The sequence below is a fragment of the Erigeron canadensis genome, chromosome 1, assembly GCF_010389155.1.
Source record: "Erigeron canadensis isolate Cc75 chromosome 1, C_canadensis_v1, whole genome shotgun sequence".
NCBI classification, from domain to species: Eukaryota; Viridiplantae; Streptophyta; class Magnoliopsida; order Asterales; family Asteraceae; genus Erigeron; species Erigeron canadensis.
The window spans coordinates 40197524-40221253 of record NC_057761.1 but is presented as its reverse complement, the minus strand read 5'-3'; the positions used below and the strand labels follow the sequence as shown (position 1 = coordinate 40221253).

Genomic DNA, 23730 nt, shown 5'->3' with positions numbered 1-23730 from the left:
TTTTAAGTTAAAGATGCTTTAGAATCGTTTAGTTAACTACTGTTTTAATAATTATATAAATATATAAATATAAATATACGTGAACAAAACCAAAAACAAAACAAGATCCCTGACTCCGAGCATCGACGTTGAAAGGCCGCACCACAAACCAAGAGTTGACGCCAAAAGGGGCGGCTGAGGACGAAATGCCAAACAAGGATTCGGGTTTAGGGATGAGCCCCGAAATATACCCTAAGCTCTCATACTCCATACTTTATTTTTTTATTTTTGTTTTTTATGTTATTTATTAAACGACATTCTGTATTACTCGTAAATTACACGTATGTTTGGAAATCAGAACTCTCAAAAAACCCCTATTAATCTATCCCGACAAATATGGCAGGTGGATTCTTTCAAGATCAAAGACTTTACCAATAAGCCACCAACCCATTCGGAAGTAAATGTATTCTTTTAAGTGATGGAACTTTTTTATATTGACATGCAATTGCCAAAATGAACCGATTTGTATAATGACACAGTTTGTGCCAACAATCTCTTGCAGACTCTTCCATAAACAAAATTGACACAAATACTAACTTCAACCTGAAAAACGAAACCTTATGCCTTTGTCCGTTTATATATTTTCAATAATCAAACAAATACACGGTGTCAGAAAAATATTATTTCAACGAAACAACATAAACTTACATGTTTGTAGGAATATTCTTGTAACATCGCCAATGATGACTTCTTCTTAATTATCTACCATGTATACATATAGTTGCGCAAAATAAAAACTAATAACTTTCCATTAACATAACAAATGAACCAAAAAAGAAGAAAAAAACTTAGTAAAAGCATTCCATGGCTGATTACTTGTCGGATTTAGCAGCAGCTTTGCAAATCGGGCATTCGTTTTTCCTAAGAAGCCATTGTTTTATGCAATCTAAATGATGATAATGCCCACATTCAAGTCTTCCCAAATCTTCATCTCCTTTACATTCCTCCTGTAATTTTCACCAAATTATTTTATGTGCTCGTATAAGTTTTTCCTATGACACTTATGGTTATTCAAAAGTTATATCTCTTTATGTAAGTACTAAACTTACTTGGCATATGCTGCATTTGTAGTCTTTAGCTTTAGAACTAAAGTCAAAGGACTTAAAAATCGACTTCTTAGGTCGTTTTAAACATTCAAGTATTTCTTCTTCTTGCAAACCACCATCAACATACCCGATTCGGTCACTCAATTCCACAAGTTCCTGCATAAGATTTGTGAGTTAGTTTGAGTTCGTTCTCCGAGTCAAAGCTTGAGGGAAAAAAAATAGTCAAATACCTCATATGACATGAGATCTGCATTGATCCTCCATGCTCCAAATCGATCACTTCCTTCTAATCTCCCATTTAACAGTGGATTCTGTTCGAACATTACTATCTGCAACATATCTATTTTAGTATGAAATCTAACTACACAGATTTTAGAACTATATATAACGGTTTATGCACTTAAAATGTAATTCATCCAACCATCATATGTGAAAAAACTATTACTTTTACCTAATTAATACTCGTATAACAAACTTTTATGTCCTTTACCTTAATATATAGTAACAGACTAATAGTACTATAGTAGAATAGAATAGAATGTAAAATGGTCTGACTAGTTTTTTATGATGTGATGGCATGTCTTGTCATCATTTTACCTAAAGAGAATGTCTCGTACATACTTAGCATAAAACTTTGTTACTTCAATACTTCATAAAAAAAGTTTAATAAAAAAAATGGTAAATTTAAGGTCAGCGGTATTGTTTTTTATATACCATGATTTTTGTAGGCCCCTTTTTCGTATATATAAACTAGCACGGTATCCGCTTAATGCGGCGGATGATAACAACAGTGTGGTAGTAGGGGCGACTGTTGGTGATGTTGGCGGCGTCAAGTATTGTCAATAATTGATATAAAAGGAATTGACGAAAAGAATGAATGGAGATATTTTAAAGGATAAAGAACTCATATTATAATTTAATCATTAAGGTATTTTACACAATTACCTTATGTAACTTTCTAACTGTTTTATGTTAATTAGATAGTATAACTAAAGAGGTTGATTCCATTTTTTTTTTTATCAATATGGAGCTAGGAAATAAGCCAGAAAGTTGTGAAAGTTTTACCATTAGTAGAGTATTATTATATGTAAAAAAATTAAATCAATATGCGTCTTTCATAAGTTCACTTTAGGCACCAAAAAATGACTAGACTCCCCTGTGCAAAGGATAATACATTTTACTGCAATTATCTCTAATGAGTAGATTCAAACCTCGGGAATTCCTTCAGGAGAACGACGCTGAAGACGATTAAATTGTCTGGAATCGGGTACATTTGATCGAATGAAAGTTGCCTCATTGACATGCGTAGTACTCCATGGTCGTTGTTGAACATTCATTACATGCCTTGCGGAACGAGCACGCTATCAAAAAAAGATAAATTCCATTATTCTTCATTGTTTCCATGCTAGATAATCGTATTATTAAACAAAGAAAGATGTAATCAAGTGCATCATATTATATATATATATGTGATCATCATATAATAATAATGAACTATTTGGATACATATAACAACATTCATAATACTAATGAACTTTTATGACATATACTTTATATTTATTTTTAAAGCGTTTCATGTAACAGGGTCATGAAAATCCACGAAACAAGACGATGTGACGATGATATAAAAATAGAAAAGCACAAAGTGTTTATTTAAGCCATTAATTACCTGTCTATGGTTTCGTCTATGTGCATCAACACTAGTACTAAGTGCAACATCATAAGCAAATCCAATACTGGGAGGAGTACAACACACATTCTCCGGACACGATTCCCTACTTTTCCTCTGTTTCTTCTTTTTCTTTCTCCTCCTCGATTTCTCTGGCAAATGCACCGCCATAGCTGGCGAAGAAACCCGACCACATCCAAGACTCAAAAAACCAAACAACTTTTTCCTACAAGGAAAACCCTGTTTGGGCTCACTAATCACTTGAGTAGCACTAGTAGTTGCAGTGTGTGATTTGATCCTCTGTTTCCTCTGTTTTCCATGCTCAGTTGCCATGGATTTTAGGAAGAATAATTAGGATGTGTGTGTGTTTGTGAATTTTATGAAATAGATAGTTGAAGTGGAAATGACAAGTAATGAATATGTGTGTGGGACTATGGGCAGCTGCAGGTGCATTTGTCTTCACCCATGTTGTGTTTTCTTTGTTGATTTTCTTTGGTGTTTTACAATACAAACAAAATATTTGTGTATATTTGAAAATTGAGAATTGAAATCCAACCTGCCCCATTATGTCTCTGGGACATATTGAATACCACAATTCAAGAAATCATAAATTATACTATTATTATTATCAGAATTAGAATTCAGTTTCAAATTATTGAACTTTTTTGTGTTTGTATGTAGTCATTTAACCTAACGTGTACATTGGTAAAATTTTATCACTCAAGGACATTTTTACCTTGTGATTTTTATGCAATAACACGTTAATTGTTTGCATGTATCTACAAGATTAAAAAAAATCCATGATTAAAGACAGAGTGTTAGAGTTTTATATAATTATATATATCTAAGAGAGGTGGTGTTTAATGAAAAATTATTGGGGCCTAAATAGGTGCATAACTAGACATAAGATCAAGGTGGCGAAAAGGATAACACAGAAGAAGTTGTCATTAAACTTTTAAAAAGAAAGTGAAATTGTAATGTAATACTCCAATATATATTACAATTACAATTAATATATATAAAAGTGTACATGTTTTATTTAAAAAATCAACGTGGGGTGGAACTAAAAGACTAAGAATCACAGAATATTTTAGAGAAAGATGAAGGTATCCCATGTGGACCAAAAGAAAACTAACAAATTAAACAGTACCTCTCCTCCTCCTCGAATGTCTTCGTTTTCTCTAAATAAATATAGCAGTTTTAGACTATTTGCGTACTGGATTCTTAGGCTCTTTGCCGACATAAAAAGTAAGATTTATTATGAATCATATGAATGAACAATATTCGTAGTGATGTGTAACTAGTTGTTTGGATCCAATAGTTGTAACAGTTTATCAAATTCTTTGACGATTTTTGACATTTTTACAACCAATAGGCTATAGGGCTAGGCAATGGCCAGGGATAGAAAAACATAACTAGGTATTTATATCTCCAGCAACACATATTGGTTGCAAACTTAAGTTAAGTTACTTAACCAAATTAATCTAAAGCAACTAATTAAAGTTATAAACAAATCACTTATTTTACATATCTTTGAATAAATTAGCTCACAATATTTTAATTTAGTAGAGAAATAAATATACTTTGATATTGACGATTAGAATAAAGTTTAAAGCTGTTTTTGACATCGGAAGCCTAGAGGGTGTGCAAACTCAATTCCCGCTTGGGGCATAAATTTTTTAAAATATATATATATATTATATAAAATGTATAATATGTTAAAAGATGTGTTATAATATAAATATATATTTGATTTCATTTTTTGTTTCCACATAACTTGAAGGGAATTAAAGAGAAAGAGCTTAAGTTGTCATGCCACCTTCTTGAAAATGCACTTAGGTTTGAAGAAAGACCGGATATTGATGCTGATGAACTTTATATGAAGTTAAAGTTATTTGACACGTCACGAATTAATGAACTTCACAACCCTATAGATGTTTTAAAGCGTTTTGAAAGAGCTTGGTTATTTTCCAAATGCAACCATTGCATATAGAATATTGTTGACTATTTCAGTTACAGTTGCATCTGTAGAAAAGAGTTTTTCTAAATTGAAGTTATTGAAATCTTATTTACGATCAACAATGTCTCAAGAAAGACTTAATGGATTGGTTATGATGGCTATCGAGAACGAAATCTTAGAGAACATAAATTGTGAAGAGCTAATTTACCAATTTGCTATGAAGAATGCTAGGAGAGCTTCACGGATCATCGGGTAAATAAGTAACTACTATAGTATGTAATTTTAAAATTATGATCTTATTATGCATATATAATTTTTTTTATAATGCTAGTTATCATCTATAAAAAAAAGTTATTTATATATTTGAATTCGGTTAAAGTTAGGGGCATAATTTTCTTTGCTCGGCCGGGGTATTAAATTTCTCAGGGGCGCCGCCACTGGTTTTTGATATGCAACATGATCAAACATAAACTGGTTACATTATTCAAATGCAAGAGTGATAGCAAGGGAAGTTGTACGGATGGTTATGGGGAGGAAGATTATAAGGAAGGTCTTATTAGCTGGTAGTTTCATTATGGTAACGAAGCGTGAGCTGGTTTTACACCGGATAATTAAGACATGACGGGGTATTTATAGAAGCGCATGGAATGTTATAAAAGATTTTTATATCTGGACCCCGGTGTAACTTTCAGCTTAGAAGTGGGTCTGGTCATGAAATGTTATTCTCAAGGGCTATCCAAGTGTATATTGTTGGAAGGAAGAATCACTTTGCACAAGAAACATGTCAGATGTATAGATTACTGATATATGTAAAATTAATCAAGGATTTTAATTTGATGCTAGTAGTTTTACATGTTACATGTTGTTACTGAAGTGTTGTTACGTAGTTAAGAAATTGTATCTTAAATATCTAATATCATGTTCCTTTAATCCTTTATAACCATATTTAACGCAAATTTTATAATCATGTTTAAAAACTCATTAAATATAACATATCATCTTAATTATAGTCTTTAGAATCATCATCGGGCATCGGCGGAGCTACATGGGTGGTAGAGGTGGCCATGGCCAACCCACCTTCCAAGTTTACCCTTCTATATTTTATCACAACCTTAAAAAAAACCATTGATATTATTGTAATAACGTATTATATATTTGCCCAAATTAATATAGATAGAAACCAAATTGTGGGGACAATCAACTTATTTACCTATAAGTCTTCAACATTTTGTCACTTTGTGTTTTAATTTATTGCTCAGTCATGTGTTCATAGATGAACATAACCAGATTAATATTATCACTTTGTGTTAACGGCTTTGTTTAGTGCTAAGAAATGGTGACGTTTCGTCCGATAGATGAAGAATTGATCCATCACTATGCGCGTAAGATTACAAAGGCAAAGTGTTATTATGGATCGTCACTTATTTTGGTCACCCCTATCCTCAATTTCTGGCTCCGTCTCTGAGAATCATCAGCTTCAAAACTATCAATTTATTAGGTTGTGACAAAATATTTTTTTAACTAATGAGTTTGAATGGAGTGGCCTTATTCCGTTTTAACAGTAGTTAATGGGCTTCCAAGCTTGATGGGCTTTTATTATGTATTCGTAATAAACTATTGACAATGCAAGTATTGAGTTCATTCTACTTTTGTAGTCATTGCTTTAACAAAACTGAAAAAGTTTCGTAGGCCCGATAAAATTAAAAGAAAACTTTGTTTAGCTTTTTTTTTTTTTTTTTATATATATATATATCTTGTTTTATCTAATAAAATCTGATGGCGCGTTTGGTTCACAAAATGTTTTTGGAAGGAATGAAATCTATAAAAGAAATTGGAATTTGAATGAATGTAACTTGACGAAATGTTTTTAATTTTTTAAAAATTCAAGTGATGAAATGTTTCCACTCCAATGGAATGAGATTCCCCCTTTTTTGAATAAACAAACACATTAATGAATGAAATTCATTTCATCAGATTTCATCAAGTTCTGTGAACCAAACGCATACTGATATTTTTAAGAGAGGTTTTAAGTTCGAATCTTACTATATAATATTGTAAATAGTGGTCAGATAAAAGATCCAAAAGCAATTGTATATTCGTGTTATTTAATGTACATCTGAATTAAAAACTCGCATTCTTCTAATAACACTAGAAGAATACCTGCGCGTTGCAGCGACACCTCTGGAAAAAAAAGGCAGTTAAATGTGGGGTATCATAAACAAAAAACAATGGGTTGTATTGAAAAGAAATACATGTGATGCGGCTAATAATTTTAATCGAATATAGAAATTAAATTGAGATCTTGTCTTCTTCATCAACTAACCCTTATCAAACTAGCGTTATAAAGATTAAAATAAAATTAAAAAAAACTATTTTCAATCTACATGACTATACATAGTAAAAACAACCTGCAAACATCAACATACCACAATATCCATTATTTAAACGCACAAACATCTCTATTCCAAAAAATGAATGATAGATACGTAGATGCATAAGATTTTTTTAAGGGTATTTTAGGAAGTTCAGGAATAAAATGTTTGAGAAAGTGTAAATTATAAGGGTAAAATAGAAAATTTAAAGGTAGAATGTTTAATTTGAGGAGTGGATAGTTTGTTTATATAGGGAGCATAAATATAGATAATGGACTAAACTCCAATTATCTACCTAAATTTGTTGAGCTACTGGCCTCCGTGATAGAATCATGGATCAATTTTATTTTATTTTTCTTGAATGCTTAAAAGGACCCTAAACTTTATTTACTCGTATTAGTTAGGGTATTTTGGATATTAACTTAATGGAGCTTTAGTCGTATGGGCTTGTAATCTTAAACTTATAATAATTGCCTGTCATACAACAAATTTAATTGATTTTAAATATCAAATCCTCCATCAACCAGACTTCCATTGGAATCTAAGATCATATCAACCTGACTTAAGAAAGTGTATGTTATGAGCCTCAAAAACACTAGCCACATCATCACCATCAACCTGCTGACTTCCGTTGGAATCCCAAGATCATATCAATATTATTCGTACTTCCTAGTTAGCTCAAGTGGTTGAGTATCTGCCTTACAAGCAGGAAGTTTTGGGTTCAAGACTTGGTGAGTACATAGGAAGTCTTTCTATGAAGGCTTGGCTTGGGTATACCCAGGTTAAAGTCTGAGGAGGCAGGGTTTACCCCTATTGATCGTCGCGCCTTTGGGCGGATTAGTAGGGGGTTTTTCCCCCATCGGGTATTTGAAATAGGCATTTCTACTTCGATAGAGCTCTCTAACGCGGACCCGGTTAAGACAACGTATGTTAGACCTCCCGCTGTCGAATCGCGACACGAAGTTCTCAAACGAAATTCACCTTTCAAAAAAAAAATATCAATACTATTCCATTGTAATCTAAGGCCCTTCCCAACGCCCTTTTTCTCACTTTTTCTGGGCCTTTTTCTGAGAAAAAGGTTCCAACTTTTTTTTAAGAGAAAACAATAGAAAGTAGAGAGAGAGAGAAAGTAAGTAGAGAGAGAGAGGCTAATGTGAGTATAAGATTGTTTTTTTCTTTTTGAGAAAAAAGGGTGAGAAAGAGGTATGGTTGGTAGTAGTATTTTCTGGAATATAAAATGAGAAAAGAGATGATGTGGTGCTGACGTGGCAATGAGAAAGAGGTTATGGTTGGGTAAGGCTTAAGATACGGGCAAAATTTAGTACGGTTTTATTAGGTGAGAGCTTAGCTTGAAGTTCCTAAAAGGTTGAAAGCCTACCAAACACACCTATAGAAAAATGGCAAAAAAAAAACACCGAAGAAATTAGTTTTAGTTTATAAGAGAAAAAACTATCTAAATATTCATATAATAGAAAATAAAATTATCTTGTAAATATGGCAAAAGCTAATAGGGTCGTTGAGGTGAGGCATGAATGACGGATTGATTGTGATATGTGGAACCTCTTTTCTTTCAATCAAAATATATTCGAAGACCTTTCTTTCGAACTTTATTATAGTTATTAAATTTTCTATAAAATGTGCTTTGAAATTGAAACAATGAAACCTTTAACCAACAAATTAATGCGTTCATTTTTCTAAGATCCCACGTGTCCACAAAAAGATTGTCAACCTATGATAGAAATCGCACCATAGCATCCATGTAATGAGTATAGATAAAAGTTGGTTTCATTTAGAATGTCACTCTTTGATTAATAGGTTAATTATTATTATTATAGTTGAAATATTTATATTTCAATATCTATTGATTATTTCAATATTATTGATAGTTTAAGTTAGAAAATCTGATTATACTTGTATATGTTATATGGATAAGTTAATTATAACTAGAAGGTTTTTACACAATGTCATGTCTAATGGGTTTTGCTATACACATAACTATTACACAATTGAGTACAATAACTTTCATACCAATCACACCCTAAAATAAAGGGTTTAGATACCGTTACAATCACAACGTTTTTAAATGACAAGTACAGCCTACCATTGTGAAAGCATGTGTTTTACAATTCTTCAATAAAAATTGTTACTAGACAATGTTTTCTGTTTCCACACCAGTTATTAATATATTAATAGTAAAAATTGTACTTGGTTATGTCTAACCAAAGTCATTAAACATTAAACTAAGAGCAAAAGAAAGCATTAAATTAGCAAAGATTTAATTAACGAATCAAGACAAATGGAAAACCATAAGTCAAAAGTAAAATGGATCATCAAGACCAATGACACCACACATGCTTTCAAAATATACATTAAAAAAAAATTAAAAATCCAACTGTTGCATGAAAAAGAAGAACAAAAAACAAATAAAATAAAAATAAATTAATAATATCTCCATCTCTCACCAGATTTACATCACACACCCTTCCACTTTGCAAATATGTCAAAACCAACACAATACTTTGATTCTTACCACTTCAAACACAAAATCAACACTTCTTTCAATCTTGACTCACTCTGTCCAAAAGATCAGCAACATGTCTCATTGAGGGTCTTCTTTCTGGGCTGCTTTGAGTGCAAGCCATTGCGATCTTCAAAACTGCGATAATCTCTTCTTCTTTATCCACGTCTTGTGCTAGCCCTGGGTCTAAAACATCTGCAAGTGGTTTCTTTTCTTCAATACAAAGCTGAATCCAATGCACAAGATCCATTTCCTCCGGACCCACTTGAACAATGGGTGTTTTGCCAGTGATCATCTCAAGTAAAACAACACCAAAAGAGTAAACATCCCATTTTTGCGACGGCTTCACTACTTTGAAAGCTTCGGGTGCTTGATAGTAAGATGCATGAGTATTTGAAAATGAAGCTGATGTGGGGGTTGTGTTAGCAGCTGCAACTTCTGAGACCACTCGGGTAGATTGGATTACAGGTGTGCCACCTCCTGCTATGTTAGCTAGACGGCCTAGGCCAAAATCAGCGATTTGGGCTTCCATGTTGTGATCAAGCAAGATGTTTGATGGTTTTAGGTCACCATGGACGTACTTTTTGGGACTGAATTCATGTAGATAGACTAGACCTTTTACAGTTCCTCTCATTATTTTCAAACGCATGGGCCAAGAAAGTGGCACAAAAGATGGTACTCCAGGCTTCCCTGAAAAAAACGATACCATCATAAAGTCCATATTAGTTCACGGTTATGCTCCTGCATAGAGCCTAAATCTGATTCAATGCTTTTTGGGGGCTGATTTGATTTGCTTATCACGATCCTTTATCCAAATTTTGCGACCTGAAGTCGTAATTAATAAGGAAATGCTTATAAAGTTCACAAAACAGAGTTTGCCTCTGATTATTAGATTCACTTTCATAGTTGCTAGTTCAATATAATACAGGAGATATATACTCTGAATTCACATATCTATTATTTTCTCAAAAGTGTCTTTTTGGTCATCTTTTCTACTAATGTCATACAAAATAATGTAATTAACTAAAATCTGTCAACTACCAAGACATATACGGAGTATAGATATCTTTAAACAACAAAAGCACATGCAAACAATATATTTAGTGCTAATTATTTAACTTCTAGTATATATCAACTAATAACTTTCAAAAGACTATGTAAACACCCTATATATTTTCCTTTTGCTGTAATATATATCAAACTTTATAGAAGTTTTAGAATCGAGTTTCAAGACATATAGCGCATGTAATGCTTTAATATCGGAATTCAAAGAAAAAAAATAAAAAATTACCATGAATTGCAGTACCAAGATTGCCATTTGGGACATAATCATAGATGAGCAACTTCTCATCCACAGACCAATAATAAGCTCTCAAAGTCACGATATTCTGATGTTTAAGCTTCCCAATTGCTTCAACCTCGGTTTGAAACTCTTTAAACCTTTGAGAACCACCTTCACCCAATCTTCTCACAGCCAAAGTAACCCCATCTTCAAGCACAACCTTGTAAACAATCCCAATTCCACTCTTCCCCAAAACAAAAGCCGAAGCTTTTAAAAGCTCGTCTAAATCAAACCCTAATTGTGTATCTAAAGCCACGAGATCATATTGCTCAACATGCTCAGATAAAGTTTCCGACTCATCTTTTCTAAAACATAAACACTCATTTCTTCCCTTACCAGCTCCTTTCTCATACCCACGTTTCTTTTTCCCACAAAAACAATATCTTGAATAACAGTATGATAATACTAAACCAATAAGGCAAATCCCGATAACATCACTAACAATAATTGCAACCACACCACCTTTACTCAACCCTTTCCGACCCTTTTCATTGGTTTCAGATGGATCGTTACTAGGCAAGTAAGGATATGAGGACGGAGAAATAGCATCATTAGGACTACAAACACTTTTCAAAGGAGGGCCACACAAGCCAGCATTCCCAATGAAGGCGGTTGGCCCACGGTTAACCAAAGCACCATTTTGTGGAATCGGGCCCGTTAAGTTATTATAAGTTAAATCAATGTAAACCTTTTCAGGAAGATTTCCTAAGCTAGGTGGGATTGAACCATTAAACATATTATGTGACAAATCAACAGTCCCTTGTAACAAAGACAAGTTCCCTAAATCTTTAGGTATCGAACCACTAAACCGGTTAAACGAAAGATCAAGCTTTTCAAGAAACCCCAAATTTGACCCAAACCCATCTGGGATTGTACCAGTGAAGTTGTTTTGGCTCAAATCAAGACTTCTTAACCTCCTACACTTAATAATTGAATTGGGCAATGACCCATTAAAGTAATTACTTGATAAATCTAGAGTTTGAAGGTAATTAAGCCTGCTAATCTCATTTGAGACTGACCCAGATAAGGAATTACCATAAAGCACTAAACTTTGAAGCTTTTCAGCTCTAAAAAGCTCAACAGGCAAACTTCCTATAAACAAATTATTCCTTAAATTAAGATGCCTAAGCTCACTAAGAGATCCAATAACAGGAGATATATAGCCTATAATCTTTTTTTTAGGAATACTTACAGAAATGACTTTTTGGTCTTTACATGCAATGCCATTCCAAGAACAAGGGTTTTCATCAGAGTAATTCCAGTTGGATAAAGATCCTTCAGGGTCTTGTGTAATTGACTGTTTAAAAGTCAAAAGTGTATATCCTTCATCATTTAAGCAAGTTACATGTACTATGAAATGGGAGTTGCATAAAATCAAGAAAATTGACAATATAAAAGCAAGTGACAACATTTCAAGAAAAACCCAGAAAATATATGTAAAAAAATGTTTGTTTAAGATGGAAAGTTTTGAGCTTTTTTCTTCAAGAAAATTAAGTCAAGAAAATGAGAATAGAAGTAGCAGAGATGAAGTGAGGTTTTTGGAGGTTTTTTAGAGAAAAGGATATGGAAGTTTGTGTGTGAAAAAAAGGTGAGTGATGATGGACTTGAGCATTGAGAAAGGTAAAGTCTAAGTTGGGTTTTCAGCCTACAAGACATTGGGAATATAGTTTATTAAATATTAATTGTAGCTTGTGCTTTCAAGAGGTAGTAGGACTAGGGTGCATTCCATAAAATAATGTCCTTTTCCTATTTATTCTTTTAGAGTTGGTATAAAATGCAATAATCTTTAAAGAAATCTGATTCTGGATTGGAAAATATTACTCGTATTTTTGTATATTTTAGCTGTCATGAGTTCTAGACATAGGTTTGGTTATTTGGATCTAGAGATATGATAAAGTTATCAGTTATCATTATGTTTGACTCGTATATTACAACAACAGATTAACAATTTGTATGATATATTGTTAAAATAGTATATTTTTATAGATGAATTAAAAGTGTTATGTTAAGTTACCATCACTTTTAACTTTAAAGGTAGTTACAATGTTTGTTTATAAAAATCTTTTCAGTTTCAAGACCTTATTTGGTAAATATATTGAAAGTGTTAGAAAAACTTGATGTAAGATTTTTTCGAAATAGAGTATTTCGGATAGCAACTTCATCTCATCATATAAGGGCGAGAGATACTACAAAGTAGATACGAGTTTTTTCAGCGTGTCCCGGTTATCACATAGTGGCTTCAAGAAAAACTCTACAAACACCGAACCAATGATTAACATATATGTTGTGGATAGAACATGACTCCACGTCGTTTTCATAAAATTTCTATATATAAAAAGATTTTACTTCTGAAATCTTTTGAGTAAACACATTGAAAATAACAAATAGAATAGTCGAAATGTTCATGTTAAACTCTAATTATACAACATCACATAAATAAAGTGGGAAAACCATCTCCATTCATCATTTATTTCATTATATATACTTCCTATGACATGGGTAGGCGGAGCCATGATTTTACGTTGAGAGGAACTCAACCGTATTTTTTTCCCGATCGTTGTATATAGTATAATGTGAAAGACATAACCATTTAATAAAACTTTAATAAAATAAAATTTTATTACAATGTTTTGTTTTTATGGACCAAATATAAAAGTTTTACCTGAACTCTAATGGCTAGAAATCAAACAGTTATAATAAGTTAATAACCACTCGTTAAACTATAATCTTAGTTATTAAAAAATATAATACAACAATGATATACATATTCATGTTATGAATAGTATAGTATAATACTATAATTATATTATGAGAAAAATAAGTATAGGGCTGTTATGCACCCAATTTGGATGAAAAACCCCTCACATACCAATATTTTAATATTTTGAATAAATGTTTGGGCCCCATGAAAAACTTCTCACATACCCAACTTATGTGCATAACATCCTCATATTCCCTTCCCTTTATATTATATATGTTATACCAATACACACTGTGTAAACACTTATTTCATGAATAGTTCGTTTAATTAAAGATTTTGATTAATTTGACCGACCACTACGAATCTACAATATTGACTTCATGATTACAACAACATCCCTAATTGAGTATTAAAATGATATAACCAACAACATTTGTTAATCCGAACCAACGGTCTTATCTTTTTTGCAACCTGCGGGGTCCAAATATTGGTTTTATATACAAAACCTCACGAGGGATCATAATGGAAAATCCAACCAAGAAAGAAACACCGTTTAGCTGGGTAGGGGCTCAAAATAACAGATAAGATTGTTTCCAAATCTTTTTAAGTATTTTCAAAACATCTTTAGCTTATCTTTTGAGTCTATAACACAACACAAAAAACAGAAAGGAAAACATTTTAAAAGGAAATGCATAAGTATAACTTGAAACAAGCTCCCATTCAAGACTTACTAGTACCTAGCGACTTATACCATGAAAGTCTCAAGTATTTTGTTTTGGCAAGATATTATATAGCCGTTTATGATGGAGCCAAATAATAATAAAAAAAAAAACCCCACCAACTTACGGACTTACCAACCAAACCATTAGGCTCCAATGGTACTTCTCCTGGATCTCTATTTTTTTTTTTTTTTTTGGGAAATAAAAACGGGTTTTCTTACAGTATTTTGAGGACAAATACGGTATTAGCATTAATCAGATTATAATAAAGTTGGAAATAATAATACTTTAAAGTGACTTGGAAGCAAATTTATTAATGGAAATCAAGATCGAACTCTTATTTTAATGTCTTAGAAGCCCAATCCCCCAAATGTTGAAATCGTCAACTTGTACTAAACAATAAATCACTGTTATAATTAACTTTTGGATCTACTAAACCATTATAACATTCTCGAGGGTTGTAAACTAAAACAAGAATGGGTGTAGTTTAAAACTCCATCGAAAACAAAATGAATACCAAGATTTCTAATTTTGTAGATATACTCGTAATAACGTTTTTATGTATTGTTGAGGTAATACAATTGATCCTTTTATTTTGTCATGAACCGTACACCTAAGTTGAAGTAAAAGGACTCCATTTAAAAGCGTAACAATACATAATACAATCTGTTTTAAAGACAAAATTATTGTCATCTTCTTTTGGAACAGTATTTAGAATCTCATACTTATTCAATCATAAAGTTGCAAAAATGTACTAGTAAAGATTATGGGCATATTTGGGCCTTAACGAATAAAGAAATGTTATTCAGTGTATAATCGTATGGCCGTAAGTAGTGACCACTTTTCTGGTAAATACATCAATGACTAAAAATTATTAATTAAATAAAGAGACGGTCCTTTTTTTTTTTCTTCTTTTCCTTTTTAGTGGTCTTTTTGGTCCCTGTAAAGTCGAAGCACCATCTCATGACATGTTTCTGATGCTTTTTTTTCTTCTTCTTTGTCTTTTTTCATTTTGTGATATCACAAAATAAAATACAAACCTTATCATTTTATTCTTGATATAACTTTTCAATATATATATATATATATATATAAATTGTTTCTTACACCAAGATATACAAATATACATTAAGTATAGAACCATCCAATAAACAGATTGTATTTAGAAAATTTTAAAAGTATATATATTATACAACATTTTAAAACATATATTAGATAATATTTTCAGTGTAAACAATAGGAGGTGCCCAATGCCTCCGTTCCATTCTCGTCCCACCATTCGTGTCAATATAAGGATGAGTGAACATCACTAAGGATGATTAGTCCCTCACTCATCCTTTGGGTGATTACTCCTAGTAGAGAAGAGTGAATATCTAAAGGTTATGTGTGGTGTTTAAAGAATTAGTATATAAATAGTGAGTCATAGAATAGTCCTTGCATTGCGAATGTTTTAGGGGATTAGTCTTTGGTTAATATGACGCTGATGTGGAGTTAACAGAGACTAATTCTTCTAAATGATAAGTAGGGCGCCAGGCAACCCTTTAGATAGGATGTTTAGTATGATGAAATGTAAAGTATCGAAATGAAATAAGAATAACTTTTATTGTTTGGTTGGACTAAAAAATGAAATCAAGGAGATAAAGGTGGGAAACACTTTCGTTCTCATCACTCCTTACAAATGGTAAGAAATTGTGAGAATAGAATCAATTTACTTTTTTTTTTTTCCGAGAGTTTTATTTATTAATTTTAATTATTTATATTATAATATAATAATTACACTTTGTATTTTTTGTTTAAATTATTATGCGATAGAAGAATTTTTAGGTTAATATATTAATCATTTCTAAAAAAAGAAAATGTTTGAAAATGGCCAAGGAATATTTCAACTGGTTCAAACATATCTTATTTAAAAAGGAATTGATACGACATTTTAATAAATAGCTCAATACTTCTCCTAAAATTTTAAAACATGACAAGTGAATACAATTTACAATTGTTTTCTTTTCTAATTTCATTTTTTAGTTTTAGCAAGTGTTATGATCATATAATTAGAAGAACTTCATTTATCATTTTCGTATTTTAAGAACTCTCTCTCCCTAACCTGTCGGGAAAACTTTGGTTTAAATTGATAAACCAGTGCCCTTTGTGTTGAGTTATTTTTTCCTTCGTTATATGAGGACGTTTCAATCTCCGGTGTTCTGGGCACCATAAAAGTTACTCCTATTATAGGGAGTATTTTATAAAGCTCATGTATTATGTATAATAATAAAAAAACAATGCTATATATATTAGAAGGTATTTGTAAAATAAATTTCTAGCCAATATATGAACCAGGTTACAAAAAAGTTTCCTAGTTAGATATATGTAAAGTAAACCCAGTTACAAAGCAGTTTCTAAAATTCTTAATAGAATCTTGATGCAAATTTTACATACCAATGATATAAATTTCTAGCCAATATTCATCTTCATAGACTTCTAATTTACAAGAATCATCATAATAATTATTTCTCTATATTAGAACTTGTATCCTTGTAAGGGCTATTTCCGCAACGTTGAATCTAGCTCAAGCCCCACAACCACCACCGCATCCTCCACCACATGCTGCGGCTTGGTTGCTAGGAGCCGAGTCATGTTTTGACGCATCATCTACACCATCTACACATTTGAATATGATAATTGTAAAGACTGAGAAGGTGACCATTGCAAACAAGAAGAGTAACACCGCATGGTCTGCAAAGCCTTCATGGATTCCAATTTTTTGGGCCACTTCTTTCCACTCTCTTGCCATTATTTTTCTGCTGTTTATGTGTGGAATGAGATGATCCACAATTCCACATGGATATTTAACAACATGTCAACAGTTGACTTTTAACTTTTTTTTAAAAACTGCTTTTTGACTCTAGTTGCTTTTATCAGTGGGCTGAATTGTTCAATTCTTATCCATCCTTCAATCTTTTTATTTAATACTCGTATTATACAACTGTATACTACATATGAATTCTGAGTTTCCAATTTCTAGATCTCAAAGGCTAACAATATTATTGTTATCAATGCTTGTTATTAGTAAATATCACGATTAAGTTTTGAACAGACTTTAGTTTTCAACTTTAGCTATTCATAGTTTGTTAAGTAGCTCGTAAATTTGACAATTTTTCTCTATTTATGAAACGAAAATCTGAATAGAACGCGGTAATGTGTTTAATTTATATATGTTAGCATGAACATCAAGTGTTACCTTTAAGTCCAGATTTTTTTGACATAATTATGTACATAAATTGTTACATATAGATGTCTCATATGATGAGTAATGTGACTTGCTTATGCTATTTAATTGCGTTTCCTTTCTTTAATTTGTCCTTTTGGGATCTTGTCAAGGAATTTAGTACCAAATTGCTCCACTAGTAATTTCATGTCTCTGATTCCTTTACTTACAAGATGATTCACATCATTCTCATATCGTTCATAAAGAGCCGGCAGGATTTCAATGCAAAGAAAACCTACAAAACGATTGAACCGAATATAAGGATACACAAACACACATATATATACGCTAGTCATCACGTTTAGAAATATAGAGCATAACCAATACAACTTACAAAGGTATAGAAGATTCAAAGAACTGAAATGACTTCCAATAACAGATATTATCCAAAAGGATGTCATTGTCTGCAAAAGAAAGAAAACGTTTTAGATATATTTTATTTAAAAAATCTATTCAATAAGTTTTAGTATAGAATACGAATTACACATACCAAGAAAAAACGAGTGAGATCTTCTCCGCTTGCAGTATAATAGAATTTAAGTAACAATTGGTTAGTTTTCCTATACAACCATTTAAATGTGGATTCTGGTATGGTGATCTCTTCAAAATCAGGAAGATCCCTATGTGAGACAATATATAGTTAGCCATCACCATATTTAAAGCTAATAAAATTAAAGATGTATGCCAAAAATAGACATGGAAAAGTGAAAGCGTTACCATTGCGTATATTTGGCCATGGTGTAGGTGATGTAGATGATCAACATGCCAAGGATGAAGATGTGACAAAGAAGAGAAACAAAGTTATACTCATAAACCTCAAAAAGAGACCATATTGCAGTAACCCCCAATAGAATTGATGCCGATAATCGTGTGTTCCTCCATAGAAGCACGTCTGATACTGCAAGTGCCAATCAAGCCGTAAGTCAGTGATAGAAATCGATGCAGCGTGATGTCTTAAAGAAATATGATTAAGCCAAATGTTATTTACAATACAATTGGATATTTTGGAGCAAAAATATGACATCAAGGTAGATCGTAGATGCATTCAGATTATTTATTATTGTTACAAATAATCACTTTTTCATGTATAAAACTAAACTGATATGCTCATCATATAGTTAAAAAATTTAGGAAATACCCAGTCCATTTCCAATCACAGAATGAAAAACACTTTTGAACTTCGGCGTATTCTGATATGTGATGGTGTCGTGATGATCTGAATCACTAGAAGATCTCGACATGGTTACCAAGTTAAATGCAGTTGACAAACTTCTGTTTGTATAACTGATTAGTAATATAATCAACTAGTAACTGGAATCTAAATGTGCTTAAAAACTTATTTGATGTTAGATATATAATCACAAAAGGTACTAAACTTTGTGTATAAGAAAGGGTTTGCAAAAGAAAGAAAGGGATGACTTTAGAATGGCTTTGGGGATTCCTCCAACAAACACTACATATTCTCCAAGTTAACAGTTTATACCATTTTATATCTCTCTGTTTTTACAGAGTATAGGACGAATGAACGAGTACTGCATAAAATTTCGATTAGCCTTTTGTATATGACAAAATTCTCTACTATCAACGGGTCCAACTGGCCCATTTTCCTCCACCTTATCCAAGTTACTTTCGAGCCCAATCCAACTCCTTCCATGTTTACTGTAATACCACATCTTTAACCAATCAAAAGCATGTGAAAGCAGAGTCTGAAAACCTTTACATATAAAGATAGAAGACAAATAATTGTCTCTGACAAAACTCACAAACAGTTGTACATATTAATAGTAATTCGATTAGATAAAGCTTAAACATATCTTAATCTTCGGTTTCTTTACTTTTCTTTCTTTTTCTCTACAAGATGGCGGCTGAAACAAAGATATAGTCATTCTAACTTAGCTAAAGCTTTTCAAACTGACCCACGCCTCCATGGTCTTGAGCCTCTAAAGACGTCATACCCAAACCTTCATTTTTGTGCTTTTCCCATCCACCCGTGTCTGCCTTTGAATGGACCAAATAATAAACAATTGATGCCACCATGGAGATGAATGTTAAGGCAGCTCCACCAGCAAACACCCCCTTGCGTAGGGTTTCACATGAAAGATCATTACCACCCAAGCTGGCTCGATATTTAGTGTGATAAGCATTTTTTGCAGATCCTAAAAGTAAGCATGCTTCTGCTCCCACAAAGACGACCCTATTCACATGTTTAAGGGCAACAAATCAAAATCAATGTTAATCAGTGCTTTTAATCAATACTTTACTATGGGCTCATATGGAAGAGACCTGAATTGAATTATATATGATCCCGTGTCAGTAACTCAGTATTAGCACCACTTATATCAACTCCTTACGGGCAAAGATCATGGCAAGCCACTAAAACCTAAAGTTTATGTGGGTCATGTCAACAGGGTGGTTTGCACCGATACGGCAATACATGGAAAAGTTGGCCAAATGGGTTCTAATTATTACATCAGGGTAAGCGTTTAGAATGTAGCTGGCAATTTTGCACCATTCACTTATGAATAGGCTGTTTCAGAATTCAGACTATATTTCATCTCCATATCAACTTCTGAAATCGTATTAGACAACCCAACTCGATCCGTGTTTTGACCTGTCACCCTAGCACAGTAGCACCCCAACCCTCTTATTCTTCCACCCCTATTTTAAGTTCTAGTCATTCAGGTGTGTCTAAGATATGCAACTCCCTTTTATACCTCTTCATGGTTTCATGTTAATACTACTTCACTTTCATAACAATAGCCTGTCCGCAAGAGGCACAAGCTTGACAAGACTGAGATTTCCGATAGAGATCACCCAAAAAGTGAGTGTTTTACAACTTCTTCCAACATCATTTTCAAATAAAATCAACTGTAAGGTTTACTTTTGCTTATTTGCTCTACCAAAATGATTTTGGTAAAAAGGATTTTGGCAAAATCCTTTATTGGATAGCTTTGGCAAACATCAGTGACCAACCTAAATACGAACAAGGTAGCGGTAGCTATATTTATATGGTTCTAATGAAGGTATGAAAAAAACCAAAAATTTGAAGCGACCTTTGCCTCATAAACATGGTACTAACATCTAATATGTGCATGAAATTGATGAGGCCACGATGAACTAACAACATAAAACACCTTCAACTCTCTAATTTCCTTAAAAGGTTAGTAAACTGATGAAGTACACTTGTTTTGTTTCGTCTTCTAAAACAAACCGCCAAATGGTGTTTGTCATCAAATGAAGTCATCAACTAAAACATCACAAATTCACAAGCATATGTGGTTTCTACTGTATGCATGACATGTACAGCTAAAATTTTAAGATGTAAAAGTTAAGTTGAGTTTTAGGTCATATGCCCAACACTAATCCAAAAGGCATGTTCATTTATTGCATGGTGACCATTATGACACAGGTTTGCAATAAATTCCACACGGACAACATACCAAAAGTATCTTGTATTTCTGTCCACTGTAACATGCATACAAGATGTGGTATCAACTAAAAAATACAGTCATCTTTTCTTGGATGGATAACCTTATGACATATGTACGCAATACTCTTTGCATGATACAATCTTGGAATTTTAAGTAATGAAATTGTTGAATCATGAATATATGACTATCCATGAAAAATTCATGGTTGACCAGCAATGTTAGTTGAAGAACTATTCTTAACAGTTCAAATCTTTTGATCTGAACTAAGGAGGTTTTACTGTAAGATGTCCAAAGCTTACAAATTGTTGCATTAATTATATTATTGTTGATGCAATATTGCAAAGTAATAAACAAGAAACAAATAAGATATGAGCAAGAAGTTTAAATTGATCAGCGGTTGCACCTGCATTTCCATTCCCTATGGTTTATCCAACAAGATTATAGATTAGATGATTCAAACTCGACATTCATATATATTAGTTGATTATAAAACAATTAAGAAATATTTACAACTCATATCTCCATTGTATAGTTATCTAGATATCTGGATTCAACAACTATCTGTTTTTCATCATTTTTGAAACGGAAGAATACGATGGTGTTACATTGACCACATATCCAGTGATAACCTTTTTTTAAGTAGCATATCAGATTAGAACTTATATTGAGACAACCATACACCCCAAATCATCAAAATGTTCAAACATTGGATAACAAAAATCATACCTAACGTGGAGAATTTCAACATGAGAGCTCAAACAAATAATATGCACAAAACCTACTCATATCATAAACAGAATAAATCAAAGTCGTACCATGTGCGTAAGTCATGAATCTAAGGCCAAAAAGACATCATACCCTACTTACACTAACAAACATTTATATTTGCTTCCTCTATCTGATAAAGATATAGGAATAACTTTTTCCCCACACTTGGTACATATATCAAGACCTCTTTAACTGATAATAATACCAACATTAACATATTTACTATTCGAAACCAACACTTGTAACGAAAAAATGTTTTAATTGTAATTATTACAAATTTTCTCATCTTGGCTAACGGCGAACCAGGATAATCCCCCCAAGCCAACTTTGTTATCGTAGTAGACAAACCCAAGGCTTCACCAATACCTCCACAAACCCGTAACTATATTCTAGATTATTAGGCTGGGGTAAGGCGGGTAGCCCCAACGATTTGCAGCTCACGGGTTGTAAATGTATTAATCACAATTATTCCATGACAACAAACAAAACAAGCACATGATGGGCCCCTAACTATAACAATATCATAAATACATGATAATTTACCCTTAAAATAATAATAATAATGACAAACATAGCACCGACTAATCAATTTATAACAAATAACTAATTGAATAAAGTAACTTTAAAAAGAAATTTGTTATTCATGGCGATTAAAAAATAAATTTAGGGTGCGTTTATTATTTGTTAGTGACAAAAAACTAATTGGGTGCATTAAAATTTGTACCTTGCTGTTAGGAAAATCAAGGGCTGTTTTTAATATATAATGTACAAATTTTTAAGCATGTAATAAGTTGTTAATGACAACCTAAGGGCTGTCATTATCATTCTCCTTATTTTTACATACAATATTTTACTGCGTGTTATTCGGAGGTGGGCTACTAATAGCAAAATTATATTTTGAGATTAAAAAAGAAAAAAGTAAAAAGGAATTACTTACCAGGAAAAGATGAAGAAAAAGGTAGCCAAGGTTTTAGAACAGCCTGGAACAAGACCTTTACCAAAACACAAACACTTGGTAACGCCGTTAACGAGCGTTTGGCTAATCAAGAGCAAACCAAACGCCGTTAGTCCGTACACCGTTGATGCATCCGAATCATACGCACAGTAATCGTATTCATCATACTCATCTGGTACTACTTTCGCCTATATATGATTTTTATATATGTAAATAAATAGATGCAAACTATATATACATACAATAATTATAATAATGTCATGTAAAAAAGGAAAGTGATAAATATCTACTTTTTTTTTTTTTTCACTAGAAAAAGTAGTGGGAGGTACCGTGCTACGACGTTGTTCAGCGCCGATGGCGAGAATAAAGGCCATGAGGTTGATCGAAACGACGGGCGCCAGAACGTACATTGACACCGCCATCTTGATGAGCAAAAGCTGAGTGAGAGTGTGTGTTTTTTCTTTAAGGGGTTTGAGGCTTCTTTTTCTTTTCTTTTTGTTTTGTTGGTGAACTTACTTTTGCCTTTTTTTTTTTTTTAAAAGCTTTATCTTTTATTATTATACTAGTTATAGTACCCGCGGTTGCCGCGAGATAAAAGAAAAATGGTAACCATGTAAAAGTTATTTAATAAAAACATGAGAACCCAAAAATTCAGTGGCAAGAACATAAAAATAAAAACTTTGATGTGAGACAAATGTAAAAACGCTATGTATATAAAAAGACGAATAAAAATAGTCAAAACCAAATGTTTAATAGTAAAATCGTAATTAGGTAAAAGTTATTTGATGAAAACATGAAAATCCAAAAATTTAGTGTCAAGAAAATACAATCGAAAACTCTAATGTGGGGCAAAAGCTAAAATATAGAAAACTTGTGCATTCCATAAGGTACTTGTACATTCATATAGCTTTTTAGTATATTATAAATGAGAATCCAAATATTTAGTGT

The 23730-nt window shown here is 32.4% G+C and overlaps 4 protein-coding genes across 4 annotated transcripts; all 4 read right to left on the bottom strand.

Annotated features, from left to right (window-relative positions):
- Positions 1-627: 627 nt before the first annotated feature.
- On the bottom strand, positions 628-3206 carry LOC122584751 (E3 ubiquitin-protein ligase MBR1-like). Its single transcript, XM_043756806.1, has 5 exons — positions 2755-3206; positions 2297-2446; positions 1316-1414; positions 1089-1241; positions 628-986 (listed from the first exon to the last, which is right to left on the bottom strand). Exons 1-5 carry the CDS (start codon positions 3085-3087, stop codon positions 852-854), a joined length of 870 nt encoding a protein of 289 aa, XP_043612741.1. The 5' UTR covers positions 3088-3206; the 3' UTR covers positions 628-851.
- Positions 3207-9496: 6290 nt separating this feature from the next.
- Positions 9497-12389, bottom strand: LOC122606948 (receptor protein kinase-like protein ZAR1). Its single transcript, XM_043779852.1, has 2 exons — positions 10896-12389; positions 9497-10294 (listed from the first exon to the last, which is right to left on the bottom strand). The coding sequence occupies exons 1-2, from the start codon at positions 12355-12357 to the stop codon at positions 9645-9647; spliced, it is 2112 nt and encodes a 703-aa protein (XP_043635787.1). The 5' UTR covers positions 12358-12389; the 3' UTR covers positions 9497-9644.
- Positions 12390-17558: 5169 nt separating this feature from the next.
- On the bottom strand, positions 17559-18934 carry LOC122585917 (reticulon-like protein B9). The gene is made up of 5 exons (XM_043758034.1): positions 18767-18934; positions 18346-18526; positions 18119-18248; positions 17963-18032; positions 17559-17863 (listed from the first exon to the last, which is right to left on the bottom strand). Exons 1-5 carry the CDS (start codon positions 18867-18869, stop codon positions 17694-17696), a joined length of 654 nt encoding a protein of 217 aa, XP_043613969.1. The 5' UTR covers positions 18870-18934; the 3' UTR covers positions 17559-17693.
- A 388-nt stretch (positions 18935-19322) lies between these two features.
- Positions 19323-23298, bottom strand: LOC122585988. The gene is made up of 3 exons (XM_043758102.1): positions 23112-23298; positions 22765-22970; positions 19323-19822 (listed from the first exon to the last, which is right to left on the bottom strand). The coding sequence occupies exons 1-3, from the start codon at positions 23202-23204 to the stop codon at positions 19525-19527; spliced, it is 597 nt and encodes a 198-aa protein (XP_043614037.1). The 5' UTR covers positions 23205-23298; the 3' UTR covers positions 19323-19524.
- Between the last annotated feature and the right edge of the window lie 432 nt (positions 23299-23730).